We start from the raw sequence: 21,333 nt of genomic DNA, 5'->3' as shown, positions 1-21,333 counted from the left end.
AATGTGTAGTGTGTGTACTCTCTTTCAGTGATGGAAATTAGTGTTTCTTATTTTCATTTCAACCTTTATTTAAAATAAGCTTCCGAGGTTTCCCTCATTTACAGAAACGACGATTGTACAAATGTAAACGGTACATAATAAAAGCAATATTCACAGAACATTTTAGGCAACAAGAGTAAAAATAAAAAACGTTTTAAATATTTAAAAAATCTGCTAAAACAGTTACAGGTATGGTTTGAAATCATACGTTTAAAGAAGGGAGAACCTCCAACTTCAGAGTTGGAGGACATTCCAAGAGTTGGTGGCATCAAAGGAAAAAGCTGACTCTCCTAGATCAGAACAAACTTGAGGGACTCTAAGAACCATCCAGTAATTTGATCGAGTTGAATAGGTTCCAATTTTAATGTGGGCACTGATATATAAATGTAATTTCTATAGAAAATGTAAAAAGCATAGGGGTGGTGGCAAGTAATGTACTCTGTAGACGCCTGAACACAGAGTAACACCCCCCCCCCTCCCTCTGTGATTCAAGAATACATACCCCCAACCCTCCCATCAGTCTTAACACATCCACCGCCATAAACGGCTTACGACGGGTTGGCTGATCATGCGAATTCCGCCAATCCACTGCGTACGACGTTATTGAGATCATATTTCATTTTTCCGCCATGGTATTCATAATTCCGCCACCCAGCCTCGGCTGAGACAGTGGGACTCGGCACAACCGTGCAACGCTTCAATACCGCCACCTGGTGGATGATCGGTCGAGTTACAACCGGACATGGATCTCTGGTGATCTCGGTGCATCTGGGAAATCCGTCCGGCAGTCACAAATTGTTGCGGGAATCTAGACACGCATCCGTGTATATGGATCGCTGCCATAACTCAATAATCGATATGATTTTGGCGTTTATTGCGCCATACAAACCGGAAATGGATCTAGTCGATCGACGTCAAATAAGTGGGATCTTTTTCCTCCAGTCTCATCGGCGAACGGTAAGAGGACAGTAACGTTACTTTCAGCTTGATTGTTTATTCTTTTCAATGCAAACCGCTCTGATCAATATATCACCCATACTACATAAACAGGGTTCGTATGGGTCCTGGAAATCCTTGAAAATGCTTGTATTTCAATGTGCTGTTTTCAAAGTTTTAAATGTGCTTGAATTGTGTATAAAGTGCTGGAAAGTTATTGAAATTGTAATTGCACTTTATACTTTAATAATAAATCGCTATCTGACTGAATAGTTTGGTTTTTAGACAAAGAAATAAAATAAGTCGGAGCGACTCGAGCGAGCCTATTTTGCGTTCGCCTTTCACGCAAAATGAAATGTGGCTCGGCTCTATCCGTACTAGTGTTTTTACCTGTGCCATCTGAGAACAGCGAGTGTGTGGCCAAAATGCCGGGAGGCTGCCGTTTTAATGAGCTCTGGCTCGGAGATATCAAATATAATTCATGGTTAAAAAGAGGAGAACATCCTCGAGTAGCCGTGTGCAAAATATGCAGAAAGGACTTGAAGATTTTTACCATGGGGGAGTCTGCACTTTCGAGTCACATGAAAGGTGAGCCAATGAGCATGGATGTTATTAACGTGTCTCGGCCTGGCTCGCCAGGTACAACTAAGTTCGAGACTACAAGTGCTCCACACCTGTCTCCGTAAATGTTCGTTATAAAAATACCACTTCAATAATCGAAATAGTCAAGTAACAGGCAGAATACACTATTGGAATTACAAACTCGTGTTTACCGGACTCTGTTTTTCACTGCAGTGTTTTGAAATAGGCAGCATGTAGCATAGCTTAACGTTAGGCAAATCAACGTTAGCTCATTTCCTTTCATGTATTTCAAAACACGAAAACTTGTTGTGTATTGAAATGGTATTTTATTTTTATAATGGAACATTTACGGAGACTGGTGTGGAACTGGTATGGAGCAGTTGTAGTCTGGAACGCAGTAACTTACTATGTGTCATGTATGTCATAAATGTTATGATTAATTGAAAATGGGGGACCCTGATGTAAACCAGATGAAAGTATTTCTCTGGTCTGCATCCCCTTAACAATTGTGTGTATTGAGCCATAGTGTATTGTACCCATTCTGCAATCTGTTAATAACGTTTTCAATCAAACGTGACGAGCCAGGCCAATTTTAGCACGTTTATTTATGGAATATGCAATCTAACAGCTAACGTGAACTTTACAGTAAATTACATGGATAATGTTAAGGTAGTTAGTTAATTCCAGTAAATTTACCACAGCCTGTTTGCACTATTTTGTGTTGTTGGATGCAGTTTTTTTCTCAATGAGATATGTTTTGCTTTTAAAGTGTTTGATTTTGTATACATTACATACATACATAAGGCTCCAGGAGCTGATTGACTGCCTACCTCAAAGTCTGTTCAATTTCAATCAAATATTTAATGAAAATTTGCTAAATAAGAAGTTTTATCTGGTGATTATTTGAGTGATTGTTTACCTACAGGAATGAACTAACTACCTTAACATTATTATCCATGTAATTTACTGTAAAGTTCACGTTAGCTGTTAGATTGCATATTCCATAAATTAACATGCTAAAATTGGCCTGGCTCGTCACATTTGATTGATTGAAAACTTTATTAACAGATTGCAGAATGGGTACAATACAGTACGGCTCAATACACACAATTGTTAAGGGGATGCAGACCAGAGCAATACTTTCGTCTTGTTTACATCAGGGTCCCCCATGTTCAATTCATCATGACATTTATAACATACACGACATACAGATATACAGTACGTTACTGCATAACACATCGGCTCAGCCAGGTTATATATGATGCCAAGTCTACATCATTTTGGTTGTTTATAGCACAATAACATCTGATTTAATGTAATGGAAGAAGTGAAATCATTTTGAGTAAATATTTAATTTACCACAGCCGCATAAGATGCTGGAAAATCTTGAAAATGCACCTTGAAAATGCTTAAAGTGCTTGTATTTTGCCTTGGAAAAGGTGTACGAACCCTGCAAAAAGCATTTACTGACTATCACGGAATTATAAACGACCCCCCCCCTTTCATCCTTGCATGATGAGTCATAACGTTTAGGATCGTATTCAGTTGGATTTTTTAATATAGCGTCTATCGCGAATAAACTGCAATCGATAATCTAATCTATATTATGCATTTGGGCCTATACTGTAACTAGCGTTCTAGGAATTACTGCAGAAAACGATAAAAACACTTATATTCTAGATGGTATTTTCGTATGAATCTATGAATGAAAAAGTATAACGTTCCTACATCCTGAACGATAGATAATCGATGTTGAATGGGCCATAGTAATGTCAATTTAGCAATACAATTTAAAAAGTTATAGCCCTGCAAAGAAGGTGAACATCTCCATAGGCTTAGACTGGTGGCAGTGATCATACATTGATGGATAGAAGCGTGGCAGTTAATGTGTTAAAGAAATGGCACAATATTGTTTGTTCTCCAGAGGGGCAGCGAGCTTCTTAAGCCAATGGGGAATGGATCATACGACATTGAGGAAGATCTCCCTCATCTGGTGGACTACGCCAAGAAACTACTGGGTTGGTAGAAATCAAATTACACCTTGAATTTCTTTCACATTTTTGATAAAAATGTGAATGGAAATGTTGCCTTGATCCTTATGAGATGTATGGATTTATTTTCAAACCAATTCATGGTCATCTCTGTTTACTGCTGCTTGCAAGTCATGCAACTCTCCTTCGGCCTAATGTTCATCAGTTTGGGGTGTCCTCGACCGAAAAAGGTTGAGAAACCGTTATCTGCTTGAGCCCACCCTTCTATTACCCCTTTACTGTTTGTAAACAATGATGGCATCTGGATGAATCCACTTGCATGTACAGAGATGCCAGGGCAGTAAACGGCGAAGATCCTGACCCAGCTCTAATGCTCACTGCAGCACATAATAAACTGAGGGCACCACTAGATTACGTACCATTTCATGTTTTGAGAGCTGGGTCATGATTTCAACTCTAAATCAAATCTGCTTGGATCCGGAAGCAGAGTTATGACCTTAACTAAATAAAATGGCTCTATAGAAATGGGGCACTTTGCGTTGCATGCATTCATTTAGTTTGAGAGTAAATTAGTTTGAATATGGCCACCAGTGATGTCATTGGGGACATTGCATCCTTGTGGTGTTTTAAGGATTCAATGTCCCGTGTGACATCACTGATGGCCATATTCAAACTCGATTACTCTGAAACTAAATTAATGTGGAGTTTTGGGATGTATGCAAGATTATGTGCAAAATAAATCTCTATTGTTTTTTTTGTGAAGTGCCCCTTATATACAGTAGATGACAAAAAAGATAACTGCTCCAACAGCGAACACTTTGTCAACCGCTGTTTGTAGTGTTGTTTGTGCTAGCCTATTCTGTACAGCCTGTACTGTACTGCTGTAACTACCCTAGCCTATTCTGCTATAACTACCCTAGCCTATTCTGCTGTAACTACCCTAGCCTCTTCTGCTGTAACTACCCTAGCCTATTCTGCTGTAACTACCCTAGCCTATTCTGCTGTAACTACCCTAGCCTATTCTGCTGTAACTACCCTAGCCTATTCTGCTGAAGCAGAGTAGGTATGAGATCTTATCTGGGACCTAATGTCTGTTTTTCCTCATCTTCAGAGACTGTCCTGGAATTGGAGAGTGCAGTCGCTGAGGGGAAGATGGCCAGGGTGCCACATTTTGCCACATGCTAAGGCATGAATATGTTTTTTTTTTTTAATGTTTTCTATTTTTTTTAACTCATTCCCCGCCAACAACATTTATATACGTTATTGGGCACCATCCTTTGAACGCCAACCACGTGTGTATATACGTTATTTGATAGTTTTTTCTATATTTGTTTTAATTATTCATCCGGGGACCTCTGTGTTAATTTTTCTATAAATGTTTTGTATATTTTAAATCTAATTGCTTTTATGTACATGCTCAATAAAATTATTATTTTAATGAGTTGTCTGAAATATATATTATAGGGTTAGGGAAGGCTACAGTTGACCTGCTGAACATGATAATCACATCCTTTGTTTGACACTACCTTAGTAACAGGATTTGTTTCAATTACGTTTGGATTACTTTCCCCAGAATATAAAATCCACGGAACACATTAAAAAGTAAAATATAATTCTGATTCAACTGAAGTTGTAATGATAATAATCGTAATTGTATAGCACCTTTCATACGGGAATTGCAGCTCAAGGTGTTTCACGGCAGTAAAATGACTAAATAAAAGCATGTGCAGACAAGATTAGCATAAAATAGACTGAATTAAAGTAGTGCTCATTTACAGTAAATAACGTTTTGCCATAAAATGAACAACATTCATTCATACGCTATCACATTGACCTGCACTATGCGTCCTATCAATCAATTGATAATGTGCTATAGTTAATACAACATCCATTAGTTGTATGCTAACACCACATACACTTGGTCCCCAGTCACAAGAATTACAGCCCAAAGTGCTTCACCGTAGCAAAAATAAATTCCTCCATGATGCTGTTTTCTTCAAGAAAGGAGTTTATTTGGACTGAGACTATATATTTTTTGACCTACTTTTTCTCCTCCTTTTTTCTGTTTTTTTTCCCCTACCATCCCAATTTTCCTCTCGTGCCAATTCTCCCTCCCCTGTCCTGATCGTTGCTCGCATGTGCCCCCCACTGGCCGGTCGTAGGGAGGATAGAAGCCTATCACATGTCCCCTCCGATACATGTGGAGGCAGCCAGTCACTTCTTTTCACCTGCCAGCGCGGACTCATTGGCGAGGTGTTAACGTGTGGGAGGTTCACACTGCCCCCGCCATCTCCTGTCATTGCTGTGCAGGCGCCCTGACCGACCTGTAGGAGTCGCTGTTTACAACGACCAGACTACCAACCATCGACTCCCCTCCCGCTGACTCTGCCAATTGAGTCAGTATGACGGCCGGCCCAAGCCGGAGGCAACGCTGACAGCCGGATTTGAGACCGGTGACTCTTGCGTTGGTGACTAGCGCAATGTCCGCTGCGCCACCCAGCCGCAGACTGAGACTATATTTTTTCAAGTATGTTGCTAATGAATGGAAGGTTGGATATCACCCTATAGTTGTTCAGTACATTAGACTAGTTTGGGTTTCTTTAGTAGGTTTTCCGATGGCTGTTTTGAAGATGCAGTCAGAAGCGTTGCGTTTATAATCTCTAACATGATTTGAGACACTTGAATATCCACTTAAATGCTGTAGTTATAGGGTCAATACAAGAAGTAAAGGAGTTACAGTACATCCCATGACAGTTTTTTAGAGCTCAAGTGACTTTTCCCATGGTTACATATTTTTGTGTTTGCATCAGGGGTAATGCTGGCTCTGATTGATTGATATTTAGTTATTGAAGAATAGTGAAAGTTCTTCACATTTTGATGCAGATGGGTGGGGGCAGTGTTGAGTAGCTAGCTGGTCAATGGTGTTTTCAGCATTCTCTGTGATAACCTTAGAAAAGTAATCCTTTCTTGCCACCTGTATTGCTTTGTTGTCGGTCATGTTTTCTTTTTATACAGTATCACAGTGAACTGTGAGCTTAGCGTTCCTCCATTTTTGTCCAGCAGCTCTACAGATTCTCTTAATCTGACCAACACTATTGTTTAACTATGGGGAGACTTTGCCAGTTGACTTGTTTTTAACCTTCGGTGGAGTGATGGCATCCAGTGTAAATTATAAGGTGTTGAGATTTTCAACCATGCAATTTAAAAAACTGTCCAAGCTGGATGGTTCTGATAGTCTCATGATATTGGAGAACTTTTCCTCTGTAGTTGGAGTACCCTTCGTCTAACTACATTAGGATTAGGTTAGCATAAAGAAATACAGTGATGGTCAGTTCAACCTTGTTATCACTAAGTCTAGAGTGTTACCATGTTGATGAGTTCATGTTGTATGAGTTTGAAGCTGTCTAGTAGGTTGATAACCTCAATGGCCTTGATGTTCTTATTCATATGAATATTCAGATCTCCATCTTTCACATCTAATGATGCCAAATGAGATCAGCTCTGAGAATTTCTGTAGAAATAGTGACAAGTATTTTGGTGGTCAGTATAATGTGCAAAGACAGTTCAGCTTTGAGCTCAATAGCAAGGTATTCAAATTATGTAAAGTCACCCAGGTCAATGTCATTACATACAAATGATGTGGCTAAAATGGTGGCAATCCCTCCCTTCTTATTTTGCCTGGCCGACTGATAAAATAAACATAAACTGGTTTCTATCAGTGATGTCTTTTAGCCAGGTCTCGACTCTCGACCAATAAAATGCATTGCAAATCTTTTTCAGTTATCAGATAATTAATTAAGACGGATTTGTTAACCTACAATCTGACATTAAGAAGAGCCATTTAATGCAATCATGATCTACAACCACGATTAGCCGCTGTTTCAAATATAAAATGGTGTTTGTGTAATCCCACTATGAAAACCATTCAGTGTTGCAGCTTGAGGCCCCGCTGTGGAACCATGTCATGAGCTTACTGAGTGCCATAACATGAGCTATATTTAAACATACCTTTTTGTGGTCTCTGAATTATAAAACCATTGTAGCATACAAGCATACCTGGAGTGGAGCTCCAACAACATGCAGCCAAGCTCCACCTTGGCAATGTTACCGTACAAGTGAAGTAAGATGAGCCACCCCCTGTATCCAGGGAAATTTACAGATATGTAATGGTTTAGGGCGGCTATGTGGCGCAGTGGGCAAGGCGCTCGCCACTAACGCAGGAGATGCTGGGTTCGAGCGTGTTGCTTCCGGCTTGGCTGGTCGTTCATACTAATACAATTGGCAGTATTAGGGGGTGGGAAAGCCGGTGGGTGGGGATCGGACGTTGTGGACAGCGACTCCTACAGGTCGGTTGGTGCACCTGTACAGCAGAATCGGGAAGCAACGGGGGCAGCGTGAGCCTCCCACACGTTACTCCTCGCCGCTGAGAGATCGTGCTGTACAGGTGAAAAGATGCGACAGCTGCCTCCTCGTGTACCGGGCGGGACACGTGATGCAAGGCTTGGTCCACATTGCAGCCGACCAGTGGGAGGCATGGTCTAACAACGTTCGAGACAGGGTGTTAAAGTTAGAGGTTATATGCAAGTAACTGAGTAACTGTCTATGTATACCTGTTTCCACTAGAGGGCGCTATAGGCGGAGCTGTTAATGCTGCCGCCAGGTAGAGGGTATATAAGGAGATGCCGACTCCCCCTCTGTCTCTTCGACCTTCGCTCTCATAAGAGAAGGATGTCTCATGTACTGCTGTGGACCAATGTGAAATAAACCACGCCGTTTAATGGCTAAAGATAGAAACCATGCCTCATGAACATATTATTGTCGCCCCATAGCAGACTGTCAACAGGTTATAGGCCCACAACGGAGCTGGCGTGTTGGCGATGCGGAGAAAAAGGCCATCGGAAAGGTAACTGCACAAAGACTGTTTGGTGTAGCTTCTGCAAATCCACGGGGCACACAGACAGAGTGTGCATGAAGAAACGCGACCAGAGCGAGCGGTATGCGCATGGACAAGATGGCGGCGACGGTGGACGTGAGACGAATCGAGACGACGCCAGGAGAGTAGCGGGGCAAGAAGACTTCATCTTCGGGGCGCAGACAGCGTACGTCACCCAGCCAACGCAGCTGCAGCAGGCCCAAAGGAAGGGACTGATCGTGGACACAGGTGCGTCGTCCCACGTCATCAACGACAGGAGTCGGTTCAAGAACTTTGACAACACTTTCGACCCGGAGAGACACAGCATGGAGCTGGCAGACGGGAAGCGCACCTACGGGTTGGCGCAAGAGAGAGGCGATGCACAGGTATGCCTCATAGACAGTGAGGGGCGCCGGTGTACAGTGACGTTAAAGAACGCTCTCTACGTTCCCACAAGAACTATTCTCTGTAATAGCTGCTACTGCGAACGGTGCCAAAGTGTTCTTCGATGAAGGTAAAAATGTTCTTGTAGAGCCTGACGGTACGCGATTTAACATAAAGGTGTACAAGAGAATGTATTATCTACAGAGTGTAATGACAACGACAAGTGTAATAATAATGATATGTGTAATGTGACTGTCAGTCACGATATTCAGACATGGCATGAGATTATGGGTCATTGTAATTACGAGGATTTACTAAACTGCAAGCAGTGACTGAAGGCATGCACATTGAAGGTGAAAAGCGTAGACCTGACAGAATGTGTAGTGTGCATAAAGGGGAAGTTTACTCAATCGAGAAACAGAAATCCCACAGAAAAAGTAAAGGTACCACTTGCGCTAGTTAACACAGATCTAGCTGGTCCAGTAAGCAACGAGTCCATAGGAGGCTTTAGATATGTACAGTATTTTACAGATGTGTGCACAGGGGCAGTGTTTGTTTACTTTCTCAAAGCAAAGAGTGAAACACTCCAGGCCACGGAGAAATTCCTGGCAGACGTAGCCCCTTATGGTAACATAATATGCTTGAGGTCCGACAACGGAACAGAGTTCACAAATAGAGAGTTCCAATCACTGTTGAGAAGGAACAAGATAAGACGGGAGACGTCATGTCCATACTCCCCACACCAGAACGGAGTGGCAGAGAGGGAATGGCGCACTCTTTTCGAAATGGCTAGGTGTAAGTGTCGTATATTATCTAAATAAAACCTGTAAATTAAACAATAGAAATTATGCACATATTTGTAATAGCAAAGAAATAGGATGGCCAAAAGGACTAGGTTATTTTCTCTTAAAAATAGAGACTCACAGCTATGCCAAATCACCTGTTAGGTTAACCATACATTTGAGTCAACAAGAAGGCTGTTAACTGACCTCAGTCTAAATGGTGACAGATGGCCAAAAGTTACCTTGAGATGTAAGGAGAGAAAACACTGAACACAGCTGAGGAAGGTCAGATTACCTCTAAAAATGGACTTAGGTTAAACATTGCCACACACATGGAAAAAACTGTAAGACTCAGCCTTGGTAAAAGCTGTAACAAAGTCGCACGTTATTTGTGGAAGTTAATTAGTTATTAGGTCAGGGAAGGACAAATGTGGCTAGCCTTCAAATAAGCTGAGACCAGCAGAAAAACGTGTTTGTGTAAGGGTTAGAAGGTATTTTATGAGGCGGTTAGGTGGCCGAGCGGAGATTGCGTTCGTCACCAGCCCCGGAGCTGAGCTGGATTTGCCTGTTCGAATCCAGCTCACAGCTCCGGGGTTGTCACCAGCTTGGCTGGCCGTCTGCACTGATACAATTGGCTGTATCAGAGGGTGGGAGAAGCTGGCGGGGTGGGTCCGGGTCGTTGTAAACAGCGACTCCTACAGTTCGGTCGGGGCGCCTGCTAAGCGCGGATTGGACGTGAGGGGGATAGTGTGGTCCTCCCACACGCTACGCCCTCTCAATGAGAATCCGCGCTGCCAGGTGAAAAGAAGCGGTGATTGGCTGGACGTGTGTCGGAGGAAGCACGTGGTAGCCTCCACTCTCCCAGATGATCTGACTGTGGGGGGTAAGTGCGCAGCGACCAGGAAGGGACTGGGAATTGGCATACGACTAACATTGGGATGGGAGAAAATCGGAGGAAAATGGAGGGGGAAAAAGACCAAAAAAAACTATACAGCACCACAGTTCAAAGGAAGGGTGATCTTATTTCTTTTCATACAGATATACTGAGACGGAGCAGGATGAAAACCATACAGGAGACCCCTCATTAACAGTTAAGGACTGAAAAGTGTCTTCAATTATCGATGCATATAGGCCAACAAGTCAATATCTATGGCAAGGCTAAATATTTATAGTCTAAAATGTAAAGTTAGAAATTACAATAACCACATGATTGTAATTAATCTGATAGTCTTTTTCAGGTATAATAGAAGGTACAAACACCAATAAAAGAAGCGATGTGTTGGTCTTTGAAAATTACCAAACAATATATATGTGGCTATGGTGGAATTGATACGTGTACTGTTTAACCAGGATAAAATTAATCTCCTCTGATACGGGGAAGAGGAGTGTCTGAACCAAACTTCCCCAGTTATCAAACTAGCCACAGAACCGTGATTGGATGAGCCAGTTGTGAGCGTCATAGGGAGGACGTTTGTGGGAGGCGGGTCCAGCAGGGTTTTAAGGCACTGTGGCAGGAGGAGAAGAGAAACAGACGCTGGGAAGACGATCCTGAGAGGAGGAAAACGAGCGCCCCCGCGCTGCGTCAGGGAATCGCGGAGAAGAGTTGCCTTGGCAACCAGCAACCACAAAGGGAGACACCCACCGACAGAGAGGACGAATCAAGCGCTCCCAGCTTGGAGAATCATGGAGACCAGGGTTGCTGAGACAACCAACACCAGGAGAAGAACGCTCTGACGGTCGCAGCCTATCAGAACGGGACCAACTGCCCCCTCATCAAAGAGACTATTAGATATACAATGAAGACCCTGTACTTGTTTGATTCATAGATGTGTTTATTAAGAATGGAAATAAACACCCCATTTGTTTGATTCAGACCACCTAGTCTGCGTTTCCTTAATAGAACCGAACCCCTGAAATGCAAACAATGCAGAGAGAAGGGTAAAGACTATACGATCACAGAACTTAGATAAATGAAGAGAAGACACTTCAAATGGTCCGTGACCCGTGCTGTATTCGGCCAAAGCCGGTTGAAGATGACGAAAGCTACTTCTGAAAGGGACAGAAAGATTCTCTCCCCATCATCGATGCCTCTGCGACTGTTAAAATCTTCGCGTCATCAGCCGAGGACAGCGGGATTATAGGTAAGTAATAATGGTGCGTTTAAATTGGTGGAGGTCGAGCGGTCTCAAATTGGGGTTGCTATAGGTAGAAGTGAATGATGTAATGGACCAGAAAAAATGTTGATGTCGGAAGGCACCAGAGACCAGGATTCACAACCTGTCTCTGGTCTCGGCCGCACACCAGCGCAGCACTTAAAGTTAGGGTATTGAGGGGTGTTCGGTTAGAATACCTAGGATTAGTGAAATGGGATGATGTGATAAGACTATTCTAGGTAGAATCGGCACTAATGTAATAAAGGAGAGGCGGGATCAAGAATAGTACCCTTGAATGAGTGCTCCTGCCAGAGTTTTCAGGGTATTCTTGTTTACCAGAGAGGAGATCCGGTACAAGAATCTAGTTCGTTGGTTGACTTTTTTTTATTACATTGGATGCCATTTTGTCACAGGAAAGATTAGCCTCTAGGATGGAACCTAGGTATGTAATTTCATCTTTCCTTGTGACAATATTGTCACCCACTGTAACTGAGAAGCCGTCGGCCTTGCTGAGTTTGTTATTTGAACCGAAGAGAATGGACTCTGTTTTACCCAGGTGTAATGATAGTTTGTTATCAGCGAGCCAGGTGCAGATTTTGCCTAGTTCCGAGCTGAGGGTTTTTTCAACCTGTAACTTGTTCTTGTCAGAGACCAGCAGGGCTGAGTCGTCCGCGAACAGGAACAAGTTGCAGTCACAAGCTGACGACATGTCATTTGCATAAATTAGGAACAGTAGCGGTCCTAGTATGCTTCCTTGTGGAACACCACAGCTCACTGGGAGGGGGGGGGGATAGGGTACCGTTTACCTCCACCATCTGTTCTCTCCCCTCCAGGTAGGATTGCATCCAGCTCACTGATAGACTATCAAAACCAATTGCTTTTAGCTTGTCAATCAGAATAGAGTGATTGACGGTGTCGAAGGTCTTTTGTAGGTCCAGCATGACCATGCCGCAGTTTTTGCCCACGTCCACCTCTTGTTTGATGTGGTCGTTCAAATAGAGAAGGCATGTGTCAGTGGAGTGGGATGTTCTGAAGCCAGATTGGAATTCGAAGATTAGATTTTTTTCCGCAAGGTACTTTTCGACCTGTTCGTATACAATTTTTTCCATGACTTTCGAGATGGAGGTAAGAATAGAAACAGGGCGGTAGTTGCCTGGGTCTAATTTGCTGCCCTTTTGTGCAGGGGGGTTACTCTCGCAATTTTGAAGTCTTTGGGTACGTATCCCTGTTTTATGCAGAGGTTTATTATGTGTGTGATGACTGGGGTGATGGCGGCTGCTGAGTCTCAGAGGAATTTGGAGGGGATATTGTCATGGCCAGTGGCCTTGTTAGGTTGGAGGGCGCTCAGTTTTTTGAGTACCTCAGCTGTTGTTACCATTTCTAGTTTGAAATCGTCTTTGTGGACCCCTAGGTTATTGTAGTAGGCTATGATGTGTTCTACCCCAAAATGCCCTGAGTGGGTGGGTAGTTTATTTACCAGTGTTGTGGCTATGTTTGTGAAGAAAATGTTTAAGTAATTGGCCACATCCAGCTTGTCTGTGATGAGCGTGTTGTCCGGAATTGGCCATATAGCGAACATTAATAAATAATTAACCTACAAACATGAAATGGTTCTGACAGCACAATATTGATGTAACTATGAGAATCGCTGGGATCTGGTCTCTCTTTCGGCCAGTACGTGAAATATCCGAGCCCTTGCTCAGTGGTTGTCACGATACACTCAGGCGCTCCGTGGGAGAGGCGTGATTTTTTCCCGTAGCCTCTGTTTGCGAAGACGCTCTCTGATTGGCTAGGCCGCGTACAGCGAAGAAAAAAAGACCCTCTCTGACTGGTTTAGCTCCGAAGGGTCTTTTCCGCCTTGTACATATATTCTCTGCTTCGAAGTGGTTATGCTTAGGCATTCTTTCGAAGTGGTTATGCTTAGGCATTCTTTCGAAGTAGTTATGCTTAGGCATTCTTTCGAAGTGGTTATGCTTAGGCATTCTTTCGAAGTGGTTATGCTTAGGCCCTCTTTCGACGTGGTTATGCTTAGAGTTAGGGTTAGCCAATCGGAGAGCGTCTTTTTCTTCTTCGCTGCAATCAAAGAGGGTCTTCGCTCACAGAGGCTACGGGAAAAAAGCAAGCATGGGGGAGAGAGCAGCTTGTGGAGAAGCAGTGGCTCTGAGCAGCAACCTGTGTCGTATCGCCATCTTGTGTTCAAAAGGTGGAACTTCATACTGTATCTATTCAATGCACGATAATGGAAATTAATTCTTGTCATTGACAGATTTGAAAAATATTCTGGAATTCACTGCTTCAGCTTCAACAGGGGAGGGCCTACCTCGTGTCTCTACAGCAGCAACAACAACAACAACAACAACAACAACAGCAGCAACAGCAGCAACGACAGCAGCAACAGCAACAACAGCAGCAACAGCAGCAACAGCAGCAAGAGCAGCAACAGCAGCAACAACAGCAGCAACAGCAGCAAGAGCAGCAACAACAGCGGCAACACCAGCAAGAGCAGCAACAGCAGCAACAACAGCAGCAAGAGCAGCAAGAGCAGCAAGAGCAGCAACAACAGCAGCAAGAGCAGCAAGAGCAGCAACAGCAGCAGCAAGAGCAGCAGCAACAGCAGCAAGAGCAGCAAGAGCAGCAACAACGGCAGCAACAGCAGCAAGAGCAACAACAACAACAACAGCAGCAGCAGCAACCGCAACTACAACACCAACAGCAACAACAACAGAAGCTAGCCCAGAGCCTGGTCCTCCAGGCTCAGCAGAACCAGCTACAGAACCAAGTCCAGATGGCACCAACCCCGAAGTCTGCAGCCAGCCAGGCTCAGCTGAAGAAGAAGCCAGAGGAGAAAGTGAAGTTCCTCGACGGCAAACAAAGACAACAGCTGAAACGGCAGCAGACAGCCGCCACCAAGCCACAGGTGGCTCAGGTTTCCACGCACCTGCAAAATAAGCTCATGAAGGATGCAGAGCGCAAAGATGACGGCACGGATAAACGGAAGGACAAGGACAAGTACAAGAACAAGAGAAAGAAGGAGAAAGTGAAGTCACCAGACGGCAAGATTAAGAAGGAAGAGAACAGTTCTGTATTGGAAGAGAACAGTTCACGTAAGAATATGAAGTCTGAGCATGAAGAGGACCCCTACCACTCTCCTAAACACCAGAAGTCTCTGAAGAGGGAGCGAGATGATGTGACAGGAATCGACTTCAAACCTAAGAAAATCCAGACTAAAAACAAGGTCAAGAAAAGTAAACGGGATGAAGAAGAGGACATCAAGCCCAAGAAGACTAAGAACAAGAGAGGAGTAGTGGTGGAGAGAAAAAACAAGTCTGGAAGATCTCAGAGCAGAGACAACTCTGGAGGATCTAAGAGAAAAAACAAGTCTGGAAGATCTCAGAGCAGAGACAACTCTGGAAGATCTAGGAGCAAAGAAAAGACTAAAAGATCTAAGTGCAAAGAGAAGACTGGCATATCTAACAGCACAGAGAATGTACCTCTTCAAGAGCTAAACAAAGAAGATAGCCATGTCTGGTACAAGGTGTATCATAAAAGAAGAAAGAGAAGACGACATGAGTGGTGCTTGATTCACATCATCATTCCAAGGCACCACCATGGCAAACTCTGGAGTGAGGTGGATTGTGGACTCTCAAGCCCCCCCCCTTTCAGCCCACTTTGGTAGGGTAAAGGGGAGGCTGACCAAGGTCCTGACAAGGCCTTGACCTTGAGAAAAGGAAACACAAACACAAGAATGTGAACATGATGCATTGGTGTATTGATCACACGACAATAATACCCAATTAAGACCAAGGAATATGCATCATTAAGACATTTAAGTTTATTATGGACTCTTTTAAGTTATGAATTAATCATCGCTATGAAGATTTATTATTTTGTAACATGGAATGTCCAGAAGACCAGAATACGGACTCGGAATGAACATTATCATATCCATTATGGTGGACTACATGAGCCATGACAGAGCTGCCCCAAGCCCTCAAGACGGCAGCCTCTGGATGGCAAACACAAGCAGGAGCATCAGCCACACCGGTTAAAGAGAGAAAGGTGAGGCTTGGTGAAGATAATGGGGCCGGTAAGGACTGTGCCTTAGCCATTATAGTGGACTACACAGCGCCCAGGTACCCTGGCCGCTCGGACGGATCCAGGAAGCCTTTCCAAATGACAAAGGTTCAGCCAGTGCCTACTACTGGAGCCAAAAGGAGGATTGCCAGCCGTAAATGAACACTCACCTGGCCATGTTATTTATTTTGTAATTGTGTAAACACAATTAGGGGCCGGTGTAAAGGCCGAATGAGTGTTTTTTGTTATTGATTATTATTATTATTATTATTAGTATTATCATTATTATTATTAATAGAAGGTTACAATTCATGGGAATGTTATGATTCTGTGTAACCTGTTGGGTGGACTCTGTTGTACTGTGGGTGGATCACCTGCACCTGTCAGGTGATCGGCCACAGCGCGGCGGAGATCATTAAATAGGTGATAGGAATCAGCTGTTGGGCTGTAGCCGACGGGGAAGGCATATGATTTTCTTACAGCTTAGAACGCTTCAACGCTTAGAACGCTTAGAACGCTTCAGCGCTTCAGGACGTTTCGGGAACGTTTTAGATTAGTCTTATTTAGGAAACACTTTAAGCAATTAGACCAGGTTATATGATGCTTAGGATCGCTTTGATCAACCCTCCCATGTAACCTACCTATTCTAATTAAATCGGATCACCACATCGGTGTCTGATAACGGAGCTTAATGTGTGGAAGACTATTTCTTTGGACGTTGAGTGCGTATGGATTCACTCCCCGTCTATACCAGGAAGCGGCACCGGCATGTTGCCGCTACACATGGTGATGACCAAGGTGGTGGATGTCTCATGGTGATGACCAAGGTGGTGGATGTCTCGTGGTGATGATCAAGGTGGTGGATGCCTCATGGTGATGATCAAGGTGGTGGATGTCTCCTGGTGATGATCAAGGTGGTGGATGTCTCGTGGTGATGATCAAGGTGGTGGATGTCTCATGGTGATGATCAAGGTGGTGGATGTCTCGTGGTGATGATCAAGGTGGTGGATGTCTCATGGTGATGATCAAGGTGGTGGATGTCTCATGGTGATGGCCAAGGGGGTGGATGTCTCATGGTGATGATCAAGGTGGTGGATGTCTCGTGGTGATGATCAAGGTGGTGGATGTCTCGTGGTGATGATCAAGGTGGTGGATGTCTCATGGTGATGGCCAAGGGGGTGGATGTCTCATGGTGATGATCAAGGGGGTGGATGTCTCATGGTGATGATCAAGGTGGTGGATGTCTCATGGTGATGATCAAGGTGGTGGATGTCTCGTGGTGATGACCAAGGTGGTGGATGTCTCATGGTGATGATCAAGGTGGTGGATGTCTCATGGTGATGACCAAGGTGGTGGATGTCTCATGGTGATGATCAAGGGGGTGGATGTCTCATGGTGATGACCAAGGTGGTGGATGTCTCATGGTGATGATCAAGGGGTGGATGTCTCGTGGTGATGGCCAAGGTGGTGGATGTCTCGTGGTGATGATCAAGGGGGTGGATGTCTCGTGGTGATGATCAAGGTGGTGGATGTCTCGTGGTGATGATCAAGGTGGTGGATGTCTCCTGGTGATGATCAAGGTGGTGGATGTCTCATGGTGATGACCAAGGTGGTGGATGTCTCATGATGATGACCAAGGTGGTGGATGTCTCATGGTGATGATCAAGGTGGTGGATGTCTCATGATGATGACCAAGGTGGTGGATGTCTCATGGTGATGATCAAGGTGGTGGATGTCTCATGGTGATGACCAAGGTGGTGGATGTCTCGTGGTGATGACCAAGGTGGTGGATGTCTCATGGTGATGATCAAGGTGGTGGATGTCTCATGGTGATGATCAAGGTGGTGGATGTCTCATGGTGATGGCCAAGGTGGTGGATGTCTCATGGTGATGATCAAGGTGGTGGATGTCTCATGGTGATGATCAAGGTGGTGGATGTCTCATGGTGATGATCAAGGTGGTGGATGTCTCATGGTGATGATCAAGGGGGTGGATGTCTCGTGGTGATGATCAAGGTGGTGGATGTCTCATGGTGATGACCAAGGTGGTGAATGTCTCATGGTGATGATCAAGGGGGTGGATGTCTCGTGGTGATGATCAAGGTGGTGGATGTCTCATGGTGATGATCAAGGTGGTGGATGTCTCGTGGTGATGATCAAGGTGGTGGATGTCTCATGGTGATGATCAAGGGGGTGGATGTCTCCTGGTGATGATCAAGGTGGTGGATGTCTCATGGTGATGATCAAGGTGGTGGATGTCTCATGGTGATGACCAAGGTGGTGGATGTCTCATGGTGATGATCGAGGGGGTGGATGTCTCATGGTGATGATCAAGGTGGTGGATGTCTCATGGTGATGACCAAGGTGGTGGATGTCTCATGGTGATGACCAAGGTGGTGGATGTCTCGTGGTGATGATCAAGGTGGTGGATGTCTCATGGTGATGACCAAGGTGGTGGATGTCTCGTGGTGATGATCAAGGTGGTGGATGTCTCGTGGTGATGATCAAGTTGGTGGATGTCTCATGGTGATGATCAAGTTGGTGGATGTCTCATGGTGATGACCAAGGTGGTGGATGTCTCATGGTGATGATCAAGTTGGTGGATGTCTCATGGTGATGACCAAGGTGGTGGATGTCTCATGGTGATGATCAAGTTGGTGGATGTCTCATGGTGATGACCAAGGTGGTGGATGTCTCATGGTGATGATCAAGTTGGTGGATGTCTCATGGTGATGATCAAGTTGGTGGATGTCTCATGGTGATGATCAAGTTGGTGGATGTCTCATGGTGATGACCAAGTTGGTGGATGTCTCATGGTGATGATCAAGTTGGTGGATGTCTCATGGTGATGATCAAGTTGGTGGATGTCTCATGGTGATGATCAAGTTGGTGGATGTCTCATGGTGATGACCAAGGTGGTGGATGTCTCCTAGTGATGATCAAGGTGGTGGATGTCTCATGGTGATGATCGAGGGGGTGGATGTCTCGTGGTGATGGCCAAGGTGGTGGATGTCTCATGGTGATGATCAAGGTGGTGGATGTCTCGTGGTGATGATCAAGGTGGTGGATGTCTCATGGTGATGATCAAGGTGGTGGATGTCTCATGGTGATGATCAAGGTGGTGGATGTCTCATGGTGATGATCAAGGGGGTGGATGTCTCGTGGTGATGATCAAGGTGGTGGATGTCTCATGGTGATGACCAAGGTGGTGGATGTCTCGTGGTGATGATCACGGTGGTGGATGTCTCATGGTGATGATCAAGGTGGTGGATGTCTCATGGTGATGATCAAGGTGGTGGATGTCTCATGGTGATGACCAAGGTGGTGGATGTCTCATGGTGATGATCAAGGGGGTGGATGTCTCGTGGTGATGGCCAAGGTGGTGGATGTCTCATGGTGATGATCAAGGTGGTGGATGTCTCCTAGTGATGATCAAGGTGGTGGATGTCTCATGGTGATGACCAAGGTGGTGGATGTCTCATGGTGATGATCAAGGGGGTGGATGTCTCGTGGTGATGGCCAAGGTGGTGGATGTCTCATGGTGATGACCAAGGTGGTGGATGTCTCATGGTGATGATCAAGTTGGTGGATGTCTCATGGTGATGATCAAGTTGGTGGATGTCTCATGGTGATGACCAAGGTGGTGGATGTCTCCTAGTGATGATCAAGGTGGTGGATGTCTCATGGTGATGATCGAGGGGGTGGATGTCTCGTGGTGATGGCCAAGGTGGTGGATGTCTCATGGTGATGATCAAGGTGGTGGATGTCTCATGGTGATGGCCAAGGTGGTGGATGTCTCATGGTGATGATCAAGGTGGTGGATGTCTCATGGTGATGACCAAGGTGGTGGATGTCTCATGGTGATGATCAAGGGGGTGGATGTCTCGTGGTGATGGCCAAGGTGGTGGATGTCTCATGGTGATGGCCAAGGTGGTGGATGTCTCATGGTGATGACCAAGGTGGTGGATGTCTCCTAGTGATGATCAAGGTGGTGGATGTCTCATGGTGATGATCAAGGTGGTGGATGTCTCATGGTGATGGCCAAGGTGGTGGATGTCTCGTGGTGATGATCAAGGTGGTGGATGTCTCATGGTGATGATCAAGGTGGTGGATGTCTCATGGTGATGATCAAGGTGGTGGATGTCTCATGGTGATGATCAAGGTGGTGGATGTCTCATGGTGATGGCCAAGGTGGTGGATGTCTCATGGTGATGATCAAGGTGGTGGATGTCTCATGGTGATGATCAAGGTGGTGGATGTCTCATGGTGATGATCAAGGTGGTGGATGTCTCATGGTGATGATCAAGGTGGTGGATGTCTCATGGTGATGATCAAGGTGGTGGATGTCTCATGGTGATGGCCAAGGTGGTGGATGTCTCATGGTGATGATCAAGGTGGTGGATGTCTCATGGTGATGATCAAGGTGGTGGATGTCTCATGGTGATGACCAAGGTGGTGGATGTCTCGTGGTGATGATCAAGGTGGTGGATGTCTCATGGTGATGATCAAGGTGGTGGATGTCTCATGGTGATGGCCAAGGTGGTGGATGTCTCGTGGTGATGATCAAGGTGGTGGATGTCTCATGGTGATGATCAAGGTGGTGGATGTCTCATGGTGATGATCAAGGTGGTGGATGTCTCATGGTGATGATCAAGGTGGTGGATGTCTCATGGTGATGGCCAAGGTGGTGGATGTCTCATGGTGATGATCAAGGTGGTGGATGTCTCGTGGTGATGATCAAGGTGGTGGATGTCTCATGGTGATGATCAAGGTGGTGGATGTCTCATGGTGATGATCAAGGGGGTGGATGTCTCGTGGTGATGATCAAGGTGGTGGATGTCTCGTGGTGATGATCAAGGTGGTGGATGTCTCATGGTGATGACCAAGGGGGTGGATGTCTCATGGTGATGACCAAGGGGGTGGATGTCTCATGGTGATGATCAAGGTGGTGGATGTCTCATGGTGATGACCAAGGTGGTGGATGTCTCATGGTGATGATCAAGGTGGTGGATGTCTCGTGGTGATGATCAAGGTGGTGGATGTCTCCTGGTGATGATCAAGGTGGTGGATGTCTCGTGGTGATGATCAAGGTGGTGGATGTCTCGTGGTGATGATCAAGGTGGTGGATGTCTCGTGGTGATGACCAAGGTGGTGGATGTCTCCTGGTGATGATCAAGGTGGTGGATGTCTCATGGTGATGGCCAAGGGGGTGTGATCTTATCTACGTCGCCCCCCTACTTCAAATGGATCAGAGTGGAATACATACATTCATCCAAATGGTATATGACTGATATTTTGAGCTCCGAGCCTTGACATTTAGCCTTTATCTGATTTTCATACTAGTGCTCATTCCTCTATGCTTTTTATTTTGTTGCTGTTGTCCTTAGCTTGTACCCCAGTTGCTATTGCATGTACATGTGTTTTATTACAGGTATATGTACATACATACCAACTATTCACCTGTTATATTCTCCACCCATC

The 21,333-nt window shown here is 44.9% G+C and overlaps 1 protein-coding gene across 1 annotated transcript in view; it reads left to right on the top strand.

The window, feature by feature from the left end:
• Positions 1-4,960, top strand: part of LOC311231844 (kinesin-like protein KIF2C) — a 43,103-nt gene extending 38,143 nt beyond the window's left edge. Inside the window, exons 21-22 of the mRNA XM_084318465.1 lie at positions 3,482-3,575; positions 4,660-4,960. Of these exons, the coding sequence (XP_084174591.1) occupies positions 3,482-3,575; positions 4,660-4,733 (168 nt within the window). The 3' untranslated portion in view covers positions 4,734-4,960. The remainder of the gene's footprint in view (positions 1-3,481; positions 3,576-4,659) is intronic.
• The last annotated feature ends 16,373 nt before the right edge of the window (positions 4,961-21,333 follow it).

The sequence above is a fragment of the Notolepis coatsorum genome, assembly GCF_963971535.1.
Source record: "Notolepis coatsorum genome assembly, chromosome: 7".
NCBI lineage: Eukaryota > Metazoa > Chordata > Actinopteri > Aulopiformes > Paralepididae > Notolepis > Notolepis coatsorum.
The sequence above is the reverse complement of the archived record's forward strand: the minus strand, read 5'-3'. Positions and strand labels throughout refer to the sequence as shown.